The 15,416-nt window shown below is 39.4% G+C and overlaps 1 protein-coding gene across 1 annotated transcript in view; it reads right to left on the bottom strand.

The window, feature by feature from the left end:
* Nucleotides 1–2,397: 2,397 nt before the first annotated feature.
* LOC115234679 (tyrosine-protein kinase Dnt) overlaps nt 2,398–15,416 on the bottom strand; it is a 25,549-nt gene continuing 12,530 nt past the window's right edge. The window contains exons 2-8 of the mRNA XM_029805906.1: nt 8,386–8,516; nt 6,161–6,567; nt 5,860–6,045; nt 5,480–5,618; nt 4,959–5,251; nt 4,349–4,508; nt 2,398–4,076 (exon numbers count right to left, since the gene is read on the bottom strand). Coding sequence (XP_029661766.1) covers nt 3,828–4,076; nt 4,349–4,508; nt 4,959–5,251; nt 5,480–5,618; nt 5,860–6,045; nt 6,161–6,567; nt 8,386–8,516 — 1,565 coding nt within the window. The 3' untranslated portion in view covers nt 2,398–3,827. The remainder of the gene's footprint in view (nt 4,077–4,348; nt 4,509–4,958; nt 5,252–5,479; nt 5,619–5,859; nt 6,046–6,160; nt 6,568–8,385; nt 8,517–15,416) is intronic.

The raw sequence follows: 15,416 nt of genomic DNA, 5'->3' as shown, positions 1-15,416 counted from the left end.
ATACTTTCCCTGATATTTGTAAAAATGTAAAAAATAACCGTGATTTCAGAGGTTTTTGGGCGCTAACTTTTTAAGGAAGCATTTTTCGACACATGTTTTTAAAACAAAAGTTGTAGAGAATTAAATTATCTTTCAAATGAGATCAAAGTTATTATAGTTCGTTCCATAGGTTTTGGAATAATCGTCAATAGCCAAAAAAACACTTTTTGGTACATTTAAAATTGGTTATTAACTGGTTTATTTCAAAACCTATGGAGCGAACTACAATCACTTTTATCTCATTTGAAAGATAATTTAATACCGAACAAAAAGTTTCCTATATACATGGGTCGAAAAATGCTTCCTTAAAAAGTTAGTGTAGTTCGTTCCATGGAAAGTTCGTGCCGTTTTTTCGGTCTTCATCTCTTATTGTTAGTAAAAAACGGAACGAACTTTCCGTTCAACCCAATATATTGTGAGTTATTAAAAAAAAAATCTATTTTGTTATTAATTTATCTTTTAATATATGTATATTTATTTCAGGGAGAATGCACGCGATATTATTTAAGCAACATTTAATCAATAAAAACTGTTAATAAATGCACATTACTTATCGCTAGCTTTTGAAGAGTAGAGTACAGTTACTTTCGCGCCGAACAAAGCTTCGCTGTAATAATGGCTCATTGTGAATGGTTTACAGAGGGTACGAGAATGCTCATGAATGACGTTATCTCGCACCCGTTACGATGAGTAAAGTGCTCGCTCTAAAAATGCACCCCGTTGTGAACCGTTGCAGCCAGCACATCAACGCTAAAGCAATTTTGAATCCTGTCACCCCCCCCCCCCCCCCCCCGACGCTTAGTTAAAATCTCAGGCGCAAACAAAGGGGCCTTCATTGAAATTCATTAAAAGGGGCTTGTTGCCCCTTTCAGCCCTATATAACTACAGCCATCCTCTTTTCCCGATCCATTCTTAAAGTTTCCTTCATTATCACAACGTTAAAAGATTACCTCCGCCATTTCGTGTAAACATTTATTAAAGACGATGTAAAGAGCGTCAGTGATGAATAAATTGCCCTAACGGTGTCACCCTTCTCTTTACATACCTCACGGAATAATGATTCACCCACGCCAACAGGCGTTAACCGTTCGTGCCGCTGAATATTGGCGAGTGCACTTAAGTCGTTCGTGCCAAAGATGCAATTATGCAACGGCGGATTGTCAGGCGACCGCAGGAGGATGTTGCGCGTTACGTAAATCCTTTTCGTAAGATCGGTGTTGCGGATCGTCACGGTCGCACCATGACGCGGTATCTTCGTTAAGACACGTGCATCCCAGAATTTTTATGTCGCGGAGAAACGCGCCGGCAATTAATTCGTATTTCAATTCTTCGGACTATCCGGGCTTTTTTTGCAAAGGAATGGTCATTGATAACGTTTTACGCATCGTAAAATCGCATCTAAGCGAGCTTCCGTCGCTCTCGAACGATTAAATCCCCCCGCCGAGATAGATCATTCTCGTTTGACTATATAAATATATGTCTCCTTCTTTTTTCACACGCGCGCGTGTGTATATGTGTGTATTCTACCAGCTTCCGGCTTCCCAGGCACCCTCTCGCGCATTCACCGCTGATGGAGCGTAGAGAACGGAGTGCCTAATGTAGCGTACCTAATCGGACTCGCATTATTGGGGAATCATCCGGAGACGACAGTGTAAATATGTTGCAAATTAATGTTCTGGCGGCAACGACAGCAAGACCGTTTCTGCTCCCACGGAACGTGCTTCGTGAGGCATCATTATTCCTGGATACCGAACGGCGCGCGTGTAGCAGCGCGAATAAACAACGTAAATTCCGGATAAAACGGTTTATGGTTGAGAAAACCGGGAAGAGAGAAAGGCTTAATATAGCACATCTAAAAGCGCATCGGCGTGCCTCGATAACGGCTGGTAGTACATTCAAGTCTAACATATACTTCTGTTTTATAAAACACACATGTATTATTTATAAACGCGGAAATATTATGCAGAGATACCTCTCATAAAATACGTGAATTATAGCAAGTAGAAACGTAAATTTCAAATAAAAATGCTACGAGTTTAAACAAACGATTAATATTGTAATACATATAAAGTATCAAATTTACGTGCGATATCTTGTCAAGAAAAATGTTTTTGATTTTTGTGGATCTCGCAATAAAATTCCAAATTATTAATAAAAATGCTAAGATATAAATTTTTATAGAATGTCTTTCAGAAAAATTACTGCTTATTTATTACACCGTTTACTTTATTTAATTGATATGTTTATGATTAAGAAATGTATTTTTTTAATGAAATAAACTCGATATATACATAAAGAAATATATCCACAAAAATGAAAAACAAATGAAAATATATTCTATAATATTTTTCATTTTAAACAGGATGTCGCGGAGACACCGTTAATTTTCTCACACGACACTCGTACAACTGTCGTATGAATTATAAGACTCATTTACGATGTGACATGTGGCTTTGACGAACGGTTTCCGAGAAAACAGAAACTCTTTCCGTTCACGCCCTTCCTTTCGCCACGAAGGAAGGATCGCCAGAAATAACCGGCTTGAAACCCCTTCGTCCTAGAAAGAACGACATTTACGGCTGTTTTAGTAAAGTCAGTATCGGGGGTGGATGCAGACAAAAGCAACAACCTATGGTATAGATAGAAATTTATTGTGCTCGTAACGCTCGGACGAGGTATTTGTACATTTATAAGTTTCTTACGCTACACATTAATTATGTACACGGGATCTTTTTATCTAGGCGTGACGCACACGCACACGGCTCGTATATCGATAACGCGTATATGCAGACACATTACGTAAATACATACTATATACAAAAATATAAAAAAAAATAAACATATTGGCACACACTCGAAACATACTCACGTGGGCAAGCAAAGCGCATATCACATGGCTCAAATTCGCCGAGAGGCCCGCTCCGTTCCGCTACAGGCGGTACGGGTTTTCGAAAACGGGATTGTGGCAGTGCACGATGACGTATGTTCGCCGGTTTTGGTAATCATAGGCGATATCACATCGAACGAGCGCCAGATGCATGGCGCAACGCGCGATAAGTGAGAATTCAGTCTTAATTTTTACAGTATGAATAATTCACGCGATTTTCTACACGTTGTGCTCAGTCGTTACACAGGGTGTCTTGTAAAAGTAGACATCACTGCTAAAAATATATTCCTGAGACTAATTATAGAATTATGGTATATTTGTTTTGTGAGCCTTTATAAAACCAATTTCTTACACATACAAAAAGCCCCTTTTTATAAAGCGCCGAATCATAGGCCGGAGTTTTAAATGAGTCTGTAAAAAGATTTAATTTTTGCAAAGATTTTCCGATATATCCACAATAAAAAATTGCAGATTCATTTCAACTAAATTTTTTCTAAATGATATTTTCTGCATCTTATATTTAATATTATTGACATTATGTTTTAATCAAATCCTTTCAATGCTTTATGCAAATCATCGCGTAATAATAAAATTCTATTTTGTTTTAAATTCGATCTGACCGATAGTTATTCTTTAAGCAAACTACGTTTAACTAAATAATTTTTGAACAAAAATGCAATATATTACATTAGATTCGATTATCCTACATACAACTGCTATAAAAATGCTAAAACTGTACGAATACTTAAATAATAGAAGAGTATATACTATATACAAAAGCGCTTTCTTCTATATTGGCATCTTGACATTATTCTTTTGATAAAAACTTTGATATGTTCAGAAATTAAATTTCAGAGACATTTTAGTCCAAAATTCAGTCCTATTTTACAAACACGCTCAATTAAACATATCTCGTTAATTGAGTGTGAAAATCTTGCAAGCAGATAATCAATTGACTAAATGTCGGTCTCTCTTCCGCTGACATGGCCCAGCAATACGCCATCACCGCGAATAGCTCGTCAGGACAATTTATCGGTTGCGCTAATCTATAACCGTCTCTGAGATAGGATGCCATTTCAAAAGGATCCACTTCTACATAAGGCTGCTGCGCCAACGTCGTTAGCTCCCATAATAAAACTCCAAATGCCCACTGAAATGAAATTATACGATAAGAGAATGACGAATGTGTTATAAATTATTTAAAAATGGCTATTAAAAATCGTGAATAATTATATCGCATTCTAACTATTTGTAAAAACTTTTTACAAAAAAAAAGAAATTTATTAATAAAATTAAAACGTAATACATTGTCGGGAAAAAATATTTAAGTAAAAGAAGAGATATTTGATTTTTTTCTCTCTCTCTTTAATAGCAAGTTTTCGCATTTCTCTCTCTCTCTCTCTTAGTATATATATAACTTACCACGTCAGAAGCTGTAGTGAAGGTCTTACTGAGTAAACTTTCTATCGCCAGCCACTTGATAGGACGATTCTCGTTATCGCCGAGGCAGTGATAATCTTGCGGAAACAAATCTCTAGCCAAGGCGTTATCCGTAATCTGTACTCTCAAGTCATCGTCAACACTGAAAAGGATAAAATTAATGAATTAAGGCGACGATTTTGCGTGTGTATATGTGTAACGAAGAAGCATAACTCGCACGGTAATTTCATTACCGCATTAGTTAAGTACTTTCTCGAAATGGAATAATTAACTAGGTACCAATTAAAATCTTACGGTAAGATACCGTCTATTAAGTCTTCGCGCGCAATTAATTCGGTATATAACGAGACTTTAGCTTCGTACAAGTTTATAATAAAATACGAAGTTGGCCAAGTTATGTTGAAAGTGATATATTTGATATAATAACTCTGACCATATAAAGTTTTTTTAAGAGTTAAATTAAAAAAAAAAAAAAATTAAAAATGGAATATGTAAAATTAAATTACTAGATATAAAATATGTCTATCTTAATGAAGATTTTTACAATATTCGTCGGAAAAGCAATGTATAATGATTTACTGTTCTTACGTACACACAATTCCTGGCAGCCAAGTCTCTATGAACGAGCCTCTTTCTGTGAAGATATTGTACACCTTTGGCGGCTTGGAGTGCCATTTCGACGACTTCCTGCGTGGTGAGAGCTCTTGGAGGTCCTTCGCTACTTAACTTGCACCTTAGCAAGAATCTCTTCATGTTTCTATAACCCGTGTGCGGGTAAAGCAGAAAAGGTGCGCTTCTGTCTTCGATGGAGACACCGAGAACCGGAAGCAATGCTGGATGACTGAGCCCGTAGAGGGCCAGGCCTTCTCGTAGGAGAAGAGCCACCTTTGCAAAACAGAAAAATCGTATTTCAATATCTTGACTATTTCGAGAAAAAAAATTTTCTCTCTAAAATAATAAACGAGATATATGCTCTGCTTTGCTAATTTAAGAAGGCAAAGTGTATAAAACCGATATAACCGACTATTTAATTTTTATAATAATTATTTATCCTATATTTATTTTATTATATCCAAGTGAATAAAATTCATAGAGAAAATAAAATTAACCTACTTGTGATTGAGATGCGTGCTCGGCAGCAGTTTTCACAAGTACGTCCCTCGGGGATAAAGCACCCTCTTCGTGATAACTACCTCTATACACGCGTCCAAATGTTCCTTCCATTTCGATACTAAGAAGACGTACTCTGCATCTGTGACAAAGAAAAAATAAATTATTTTAATCAATTCTATATTTTGCCATATATTCGCATGGCATGTATGATACTTATAAGATCAAAGGTCAAAGAAATTTATGACAAATTTCTTATGACAAATAAATTTAAACATATTTAGTCAGATTTTCATATAAAAGAATTGTTTGACATTTGTATATCTATTTTTAATTTTTTAATCCAATTATTTTCTTATTAATATTTAAAATACAATAAGCACCTTTGTACAGTAATTTCCTGGATTCTTTCGTGCAATTCCCTGCTAGGACGATCGTCGAGCCTTCTATAGGACGATCCTGAGGCAGCGGACGCAGGTGGCGGTGTTTCCGGCGACAAAAAGGTTTGCGCAGGTCCCACTCCGGCGCCTCTTTCCATGCTGCATGCTGAGCTGAGACCCCTGGATTCCCTAGAATTCATGTATATATAATACGCGATATAAATATAAATTCTCAATGTGAATTTAAAAAAATTTTTTATAATAAAATTTTGTCGACTGATTCAAGAACAACTCATATGCTTACTGAAGGGGATCTCGATGTCTTGTGGTTTTCTTGTTGCGCACGTAATACATCATCACCAGGACAAAAATAGCCGCGATGACTGCACACGCGCAACCAATCGCCGCGTAAAAAATCTGGCCGCCGGTAGTGGAGCCGGAGACAGCGACTAGGACCTCCTCGGGTTCGATGTAACTCTTGTCCTTTAGACAGATTTTTTTCCGCCTGAATTCTAGATGGGTGGTGTTCTTCCGCGATAGCGAGACGTTTATTCGGAGAGTTAAGTCGATCTCCGCGTCGTAGGGTCCGCAGTGCAACGATAAGGCCCACGTCTGCAGGCCAGCGAGAGGTATATCGCCGGCTTGAGAGATGTTCAGGGAACTACTTAGTGCCGTAGGGTTGCTGATATCCACGGACATCGCGTACGGCAACTGAAAGCATCAAGTATTCTGGTGTCTAATGGCTGATTATCGAGATGTTTGACTCATAAAAAGTTTAGAGAAACGCTCGCACAAAAATACGTAAAAGATTGAAAAGAGAAATGCATATATATATATATATATACACAAGCTCGAAGCATTCGATAAGTACGGACTTAAACTAATCTAAGGAAGTCGAGATGAAATAAATGTCAAAGACATTTAAGAGGTTCAACCGACCGTCTCGCTCCGTCATAATCTCAAGAGAACGTTGAACCTTCCTATGCAATCTCGAATGTATACCATTCTCGGAAGACAATTTGCGCTCAGCAAGAGCAAAGTGAGTCCGGAGGACCGACTGTGCGAGAACAAGATTGGAGGGAAAACGGCGACGAATGGAAAGGAGAAAAGGCCAGTGGTACGAGGCAGAGCTAGACGAACGCGAGTTCGCAGCACTGATTACTAGCTCGCAATGATGATCGGTTCGCTCGGTTGGCCGCGAAGAGAGTATCTCGTCAACCCTACCGGCTTGTCGCTACTTCTATGTATCTACCGCTCTCCTGCGGTCTTTTACGGTCGCGAAGATCGCGGCTATGCGGCCAGCAAGCAGTTTCCTCCAAATGGACTAGCGGATTCCGCTTAAGAATCTAGATAGACGAGAGATGAGATTTCTCTATTGAATAACTTACAATCAGTGACACTTTATCATATACGTTACAATAAAATATAAATGCGAGGATAAGATATTAATGACAAAAACATAAAAACATAATTTCTAGAGAAAACAGATTTGTAATTATACAAATTAAAATATAAAATGTCTTTGATATTATCTTCTTCAGCAATAGAAACTGTGTAACTGCTTTTGACAGATGGCATAATAGGCATATCGTGATGAATGTGACAGTCTTTAAAAAAATGTCCTTGCGTCACGACTACTTTTATATATCTGTCCGAAGAGGATATTAATTCTCGTACGTATCCTTTACGTAGTTTTTTCCATATTTCCATTGCGACTACAATGCAGCTCCCGCTTCCTCTCGTTAATTTTCGAATCCGCCATATGCTTCATCCTCAATGGGCAACGGGCGTTGCGTGATGACCGAGGGAAGGAAAATTGCTACTTGAGCTATACAAATATCCGCGTGATGTCCGATCGAAATTGAATGTGTCGTAAAGCCGTCACGAGGATTCCCCGATAATTCGACGTGTACAATCGTTCGCGTCCGGAACCGCTTTATCGAGACACAATCCCCGCGCAGGGATTTGACGGACAGGCCGCTGGGTTTAAGTGCCATTCAAGCCAACTCGGTTTTGCCGCGCGGAGGTGACGGATGTCCTTGCGTCGCTCGTCAGTCTCTTCCTCATCTCCTTCTCTCCTCTTTCCACCGGTCTATCCCTCTTCCCGCTATACGCCCGAGACAACTGGGGAAGAAGAAGTGGATGATTTTGTGCGTGTAAATATCTTATGCCCGCATAATTCTTGTTCTCGACATACTGTTAAATCTATGCTTACTTTATTATACGCTTTCAAATCTTTTCGCGTTATATATCTTAACAAAAGTCAAATTAGTCATCTTCGACTCTAACAATATTTTACGATTAACGTGCTTTAAAGTTTTTTGCTTTACGAGAATTACTTCGTATAATCAATATAAATTAATTTATCAGACTTTTAATGTATATCGTTTAATAATTGTGTACTTCACCTTCTCATAGACTTTTAAACTTTTATTACATCATTTCTTACGATACAGTCTGCGTATAAGTTTCTGTACGTGTAAGAGAATAGAAAATTAATATTCGCATTATTTTTCTGCAAGAACTTACCGGTTTACCGGAGAGATTTTCCCACGTAAAGTGGAGTTTGTGAAGCTGCGCCGGTACGGGAACAATGAATTTCACGGCATACTGATTTATGACGCCCTCCTTGACATAAAATAATTCTGCATTTGATACTCCTAGAACAAACAAGTTCAACATTTTGTCATTATTGGACCAAACAATTTATATAACAATTCATTTTAATTTTTTTATATATTTGTATAAATTGCCATGTGAATGTGTACATATATTTTTGTCTCAGTTTCTTTTAATATAATATAATATACGCTTAAATTTCTGAAATTTATTAAATTAATAACATTAGTCATTGCGTTTAAAAAAGAAGATATTTATTTGTTCGCTAGTTTTTCGCCTCAAATGCAGTACTTTAGTGCATGAAAACTATTTGATTCACGAATAGATGTGACTCATTCGGCTTTACTCATATTACAATTAACATAGCGTGCGTTTGCCCCACAAATCTACGAGAGCGATGTGTGCCGTGACTCTAGCATTAAAAGCTCGATTCGTATATATCAAATGTCACGAAAACTTGACAAATATTCAAAGATAAAATTATACGGAGTATCTTAGAAGAAATTAACATCGTTATCAATAGCAGATATAAAAGCTTGAAGAATTTAAATCGCAGATGAGAAAGTTGGAAATATTTTTATAAAGTAGAAAGATAAAGAGACAGAATAGTAATTTTAAATTTGCATGAAGAATCTACTACGCCTGCTTAGTTAAGACTAATTTTTCAAAAGCGAATATAAATTGTATAAAATGGAACATGAAACGTAGTTCTTCTCTTTTCTCTTCTCATATTTGTCTTCGTTTATTCTAAGAAAAACAGACGGAAATGAATCTGGAATTGAATTGTCAGTTGTGTTTTCGCTCCAATAATTTACAATGAATTTCCTCTCTTCTCGCTGCGAATATAAATCGAGATTATTAAGAAGTTTAATTTCTCTCTCGTAAAATATACTATTGTTTTCAAAATTATTTATTCGAAAAATTTAATAATTATACATTTACAATATATATCATAGTCACATTTTTTAATCGACGCATTTAATTTCTCAAAGGATAAAAAAATCTGTTCATTTAATTATCTTTAAACACACGAATAATTAACACCTATAAAGATGTTAAAGAAATACTTGACACAAGCAGAGCAACAAATTGCCGCGTGATGCGCATTCGCTTCGCTAAATTCTCGCCCGTCCCATCGGACTCACACTTAGCACACATTATGCTACCGGACGACCCGACCGAAGCGAAGGTTGAGAGCTACAAGATTACGTGGGCGAGAAGGTGGAGTATCGAAGAAGAATCCCACCGTAAAGAAGAGACCGGGACACGGACGCGCGTCGTGTTACTCCCTGGGAGAAGAGGGAGTCTATCCTTTGCGGCTGTATCTGATAGCGTGTGCTTAACGAGGCACGAGTCGGATTTTTAAGTCACCCGAAGACAATGCGCCACCCTGCCCCCGCGGTCGTGTCTTTGCTTTCAGTTCGCCCGCTTCGGCGTCCCCCTCCCGCCCCCGCGGTCCTCCGGGCCTTTACCGGTTTTCTGCATCAGATATCGTATACTCACGACCTCGGTACCTCGGTCGTTTCTACGGTCCAGGTTCCTCTCGCTCCTGTCCGTTCTATACGAGAATCCCCGTCGTGGCGATTGTCGTAAAAAGCACGAGGGACGAACCCGCCGCGCACGCGGATTTTCCTTCGAAAATAATTATCCCGATTTCTGAAAAGCCTAGGAAAAATATACTCGGACTACCTGCTGCAAAAATCGATCTTTTCCCCGAAATCACAAAAGTGACGTGAAAGAAGCCAATAGAGGCCAACGACAGATGCGCTCGATGTCTTTGAATACGGCGGATACAACGAACACGATCGTAAACGGCAAACAACGATGTTATATTCCCCTTTAGAAATTCACTTCTGCTTTACGAATAATATACGACTCAATCTCAAAAGGATAAAGATCCGACTAGACAGTAATTAATTGCGCCTCGGTATGTTCCTACCTAGATAATCCAATTCGTGCGTATATATTCTCCGTCTCGGGGGAGCCTTTCGCGATCGTTAATCCGGGGCAGAGAGTCCACTCCACTCCCGCGCGTCGGAAGGTAAAGTGTAATCCTTCCGGCATCAAAGATAACTTTACCTCGTCCTCCCCTGCATCGTCGATGACGCTCCGACTATGACCTCGTTATCGCGGCTTGCTTTTCGCCTCTTATCCAACCGAGAAGGGTGGCATCAGCCTCTTCGGCACTCTTCCCGCGCGATTATGCGGGAACTTTGTGAGCGGGTGGAAGCAGGTCGACGGGTACCAAAGGTTCTTTGATGTCCGCTGTGCCTACCGCTCGCGAACCAGAAAGCGACAGAGAAGTGCAAGCCGGCGGCATAGAAGGAGGGACTTAAAAGCGAAAGAGAAGGGAAAAAAGCCCTTTCAGTAAAGGCGTCGACCCTTGCAACTGCTTCCAGACACAATTGTCACGAGGGATTCTACCAGGGCACCTTCTTTCGCAGGATTCGCACCTACCGCATCCTACAAACTACCGATTACCGTATTCGCTGAACCGAATAGCGAATTATTGCCACTTTTGTGAGAGAAAATTGCAGATATAAGAAGCAAGAAGTTTCTAAACCACCGGCAAATTTGGCTATTTAATAGTAAATATTTGTATATATAACTCTTTGTCTTGTATCTCTTTCCGCTTTTCTTTCTTTCTCTCTTATACCTTAGACGAGAAAAAAATTCACAATTAAAAAAACTATTACCGACTTGAATAATAAAATTCTAGAATTTATATTATAATTCAAATATCTTCTAAAAACTTACCAAAATTTAAAATTATTTAATTTTTAATGTAATAAAAATAGATTTAATAATTAAATTAATAAAGTATCATGATATTAAGATAATGAAAAAAGATTTCATAGGTACATTTTCATTCTTTATGAGGTAAGTCACGCTAAGATAATAGTCACACATTAATAAAAAAAATCTTAAAAATTTAATTCCAACCATTTTTATCAGAATGTAATACTTTCCTTGTAATTATCCCAAAATGTTTGAAACACTTTCTTCATCGCATAAAAAAAAACATAAGATTAAGAATTAAACTGAGTAGAGTGAAAGTGAAAGAGTGACAGACGACAAATATATAAAAAGAAAATATTCTAGAACTCGCAAGGCTCCTCACGCAAAGATATGATATCCTAAATACTTGACGCTGTTCGAAGCAAAGCAAAGCAAAGTTCTCTTGCTGCGGTAAAGTCTCCAGCTTGCTCAACTATTGTCTAGAGACGCAATAATTCTAAAGGAGTACTTTTTACTTTTGTTAAAAGGGCCGAATAGGCTTATAAAGAAAGATGGAGAAGTTCGAGTGCAGCCGGAGAAATTTCACACGCCACGGTATACTGCGCTGTCAAAATACGGCATTGAGCCACGTTGACGAGTAGAGGTCGTCGAAGAATAGAGCAGACACCAGGGAGTGAGGATAAGACGTGTTCAAGACAGTGAAGTATTATTAGAATGAAGGCTTCTGTGTGCAATCTCTCTGAACGAATCTAAGAAGATCGAGAAGATTTTTCAGGTAATAGCATCTTAATAATGAATCTCCTTAATATTGAATATCCCTAATAATGAATCTCCTTCATTTAGAATAAAATTAAACATTATAGTTTCGAAATTACAAAATCTATTATTTTAAATAATTAAAAAGTTAAAAAAATAAATATTAAAAGATATCTGCAGAATTCTCGCATGAAAATTGACATAGATTTGCAAAGGATTAAAGAACAAAGAAAAAAAATATTGATGTTATATGGAATTTCTTATATATAAATTTTATAACAAGATCTCTTTTAAATCCAAAATTATTTTCTGTATATAATCTTATATTCTTTGCATTATTTTAAACATCAATTGTCAAATGCGAATATCCACAAACATATATTCAAAAAAAATCCAGAAAAATCTTACATGCTCGTGACTTCTTAATTGGCATCTCCACAGCAGGTTTAAAGAACAATCGTCCTTATGAGACGAAAATGAAAACGAATACCGAGTGAATGAAACGAGCGGATGTATGTATCGTGCGAAGGCGCTAAACCGTCCGCGAAATTCTGCGGTGTCCCCTGCTGTCAAAATACGGTATTGAACGAGGCTGACGGATGCAGCTTCGGCTGAGACTGGGTCGAGTAAAAGACGGGGCCCCGAAGCGAGGCCGTGCAGAGTCCCCTTCACGGGGGCCCACCACCACCGGCGGGGATCAGGGGGCTCTTTGGGTAAGAAACCCGACACCTTCCAAATATGAAATCCGGTACGCGTATAACGAGATCCTCCCGTGGTGAGGCGAGGTTCTTAAAAGCCGGGGACCTGAAACCGGGGACGCGACGAAGGGCGAGAAAATAGAGAAAGAGAAAAAGAGAAACGCTGAAGAGACGAACAGGTCGAAGGGACAGGAAATATTGGATTTACGCGACGCCTACACACAATACGGCGTGCACGATTTTCGTTCGATTCCCGTTCCATGCCGTCGCGTCTTATGCATCAATAGCGTGAACGAACGACAGGTTAACAAGAGAATGCAATCTCTCGAATGGATCTGCGAACGAGTGCAACGAGATCACGCAGGGGTTAATCTGCGATAGAAATACGGAGCATTTCGTCAAGAATAGCGAGATTTTCGAGAAAAAAATTAATCTCTATAAAAAAACCTCTATAAAAAAAATAAATAAATAATGTATAATAAATAATAAATATAAATAGTATTATACGATTTTATAATTATAAAGAAATACTTGATGCGTGCATTTTATTTTGTTCTTTCTTTTTTTTAATTTTTGTAGGTAAGTAAGAAACGTTACTTCGCGATTGCGGAGATGCCTATTTTACGACGTGGATTCTGTCTCGCACGAGGGTAGCTCGCAATTGCATCTATCACGCGCGAGTGACGAAAAGAGCAGTAAATCTCAATATTCCGAATCCGAATGCGGAGTCGGGTCGCTCCGTGTTCCTTCAGCGTGCAACGAACAACCGGCGAGCGGTTGATTTACGACAAATTCCGCCCCGCGAGATTCGCTCGCGGTTTCGCGCGGCGCGGAGGCCGTAGTTTTCTGAGGAAATTCCGGCGCTCCAAAAATGATCCGCGCGAGCGGGGTTAACGACCAGATCTCACCGCCAGCTGGCATATACTCGCCGATATCCCGGCTCGCTGCCCCGAGAGATCTAATAACGCGCTCGCGCTTGTGTGCGTGTTCATACGCCACCGTGTGTATGTGATCGCACGTACACAGGTGCCGCGCGTACGTGTTACCGCGCCGCGCGGGATATTTTTCACTTTCGCCATCGCGAGCAAACGACGTGGGTGTCTATATAGAGGGTGATATCAGAAACCATGCCCTCCATCACGGATCTTTTATGCAAATAAATTGAACAAATTTTTCTCATTCCAAAGTAATCACTTTCAGCATTAAAGATCTTGGCAAGATCGAGTTAGATATATTTTTATTAGATATGAGCCTCATTTTATGATCTAGTCGTATATTGTTACCAAATTGTGTAGATTTAATTTATATTTAATTAAATATATAATCTATAACTTCCACTATCTATTCTGCAGAGAAAATACGTGACTTCTGAGACAGCCTATCTGTGATACACACGCACTCATGCCCACATATCGTAGACTCTCGTACCCACGTGTGCATACATATAATGCAGAAGGTTAGCTGCTTAGCATATATCGAACGGCCTTTCTTCCCTCCCGCTATGCCGACAGGAGTCTCCTGAATAACCCATAAGTCCTGGACAAGTTCTGAGCGTCGTTTGTACACTCTCTCCCGCTGTCTTCCCTACCACCTCGGTCAACGCCGAGTCCTTCCTCTCTGTCTTTCAGCCTCCTTTCCTCCCTTCATCCCCCACCGTTTTACATGACTCCCTCGATTCCTTTCCTCGGGCCATAGGTTAAATCCAGGAAGGCGTAACTTCGCGCGACACCAGTTATAATTCACTCCGAAATAACGTCAGCGAGAGAAGCAAAGACGGGGTGCCCACGAGATAAAAAGGGAGGACACAGGAGGGAGGGGGAAAGGATCGGGGTTAGGCTGCCGTTTTCGAGATCCACGTTCGTCGGGTCTCACGAAGCTGTTTTACGAGTTTCAACTGCGGAAGGATTAAGAAAAAAATCGTTCGACAGCCGTGCCTTTTTACATCGAAATCCCGTTTGTCAATCGTAAAATATTGACGGATTTATAAGGTTGAGAGAGAAAAACAAAGTTCCGTGTCCACACGCAATATTTTTCGTCGGCAAAAACTCATTTTTTTTCCAAATTATTTTCGATTAAACTCGGCGAACGAAATTGAATATTCCATCAATACAAAAATTCGCGCCACATCAGCGTTATTTTTTCGATAATAAATGAATTTTTCCTTTTAAAAAAAAATATCTCACGGCAACAATATGCTTTTGCTGAAATACATTTGTTATATTTCAGCGGCAATATTTGCACGTTTCGCGAACGTTATTCATCATTAAACCACGAGTCATCCATTATGATCAGAAGTCCATTCTTGCTTCGGTTATATTCAGAAGTGGCGAGTATCCGCGAGAACAAAGCGCATTCGCGGCGCGGAATAGACCCCGGATGGATCCTGCGAGCGATGCATCATACTGTGGTTTAGGTTTATTTGTCGAGGGGGGAGGAGAGAATAGTAGCGAAACGGGAACCAAAGCAAACGCCAGGACGTGATTCTCCGGCATCGGGAGCTAAAATAATATTGTTCCCGAGGCGTTCCCGGCCCCTCGCGCATTCGCACGAGATGCGATTGCACAGTACATCGTTATATCGGACACCGGTCGTCGAGGCGACTAAACAGGGGTTGACAGATGGGTGGGTTGATTGAGACGTCGTCGCAGCACTAGCTGGGGACGACATATGGCAGCACTAGCTGGCAATCAGGACTCGGACATGAAGAGGATTACGTGACGACTGGATTTATCGTGATGCAGAATCTCT

The sequence above is a fragment of the Formica exsecta genome, unplaced genomic scaffold (assembly GCF_003651465.1).
Source record: "Formica exsecta isolate Colony F162 unplaced genomic scaffold, ASM365146v1 scaffold201, whole genome shotgun sequence".
Lineage (NCBI taxonomy): Eukaryota > Metazoa > Arthropoda > Insecta > Hymenoptera > Formicidae > Formica > Formica exsecta.
The sequence above is the reverse complement of the archived record's forward strand: the minus strand, read 5'-3'. Positions and strand labels throughout refer to the sequence as shown.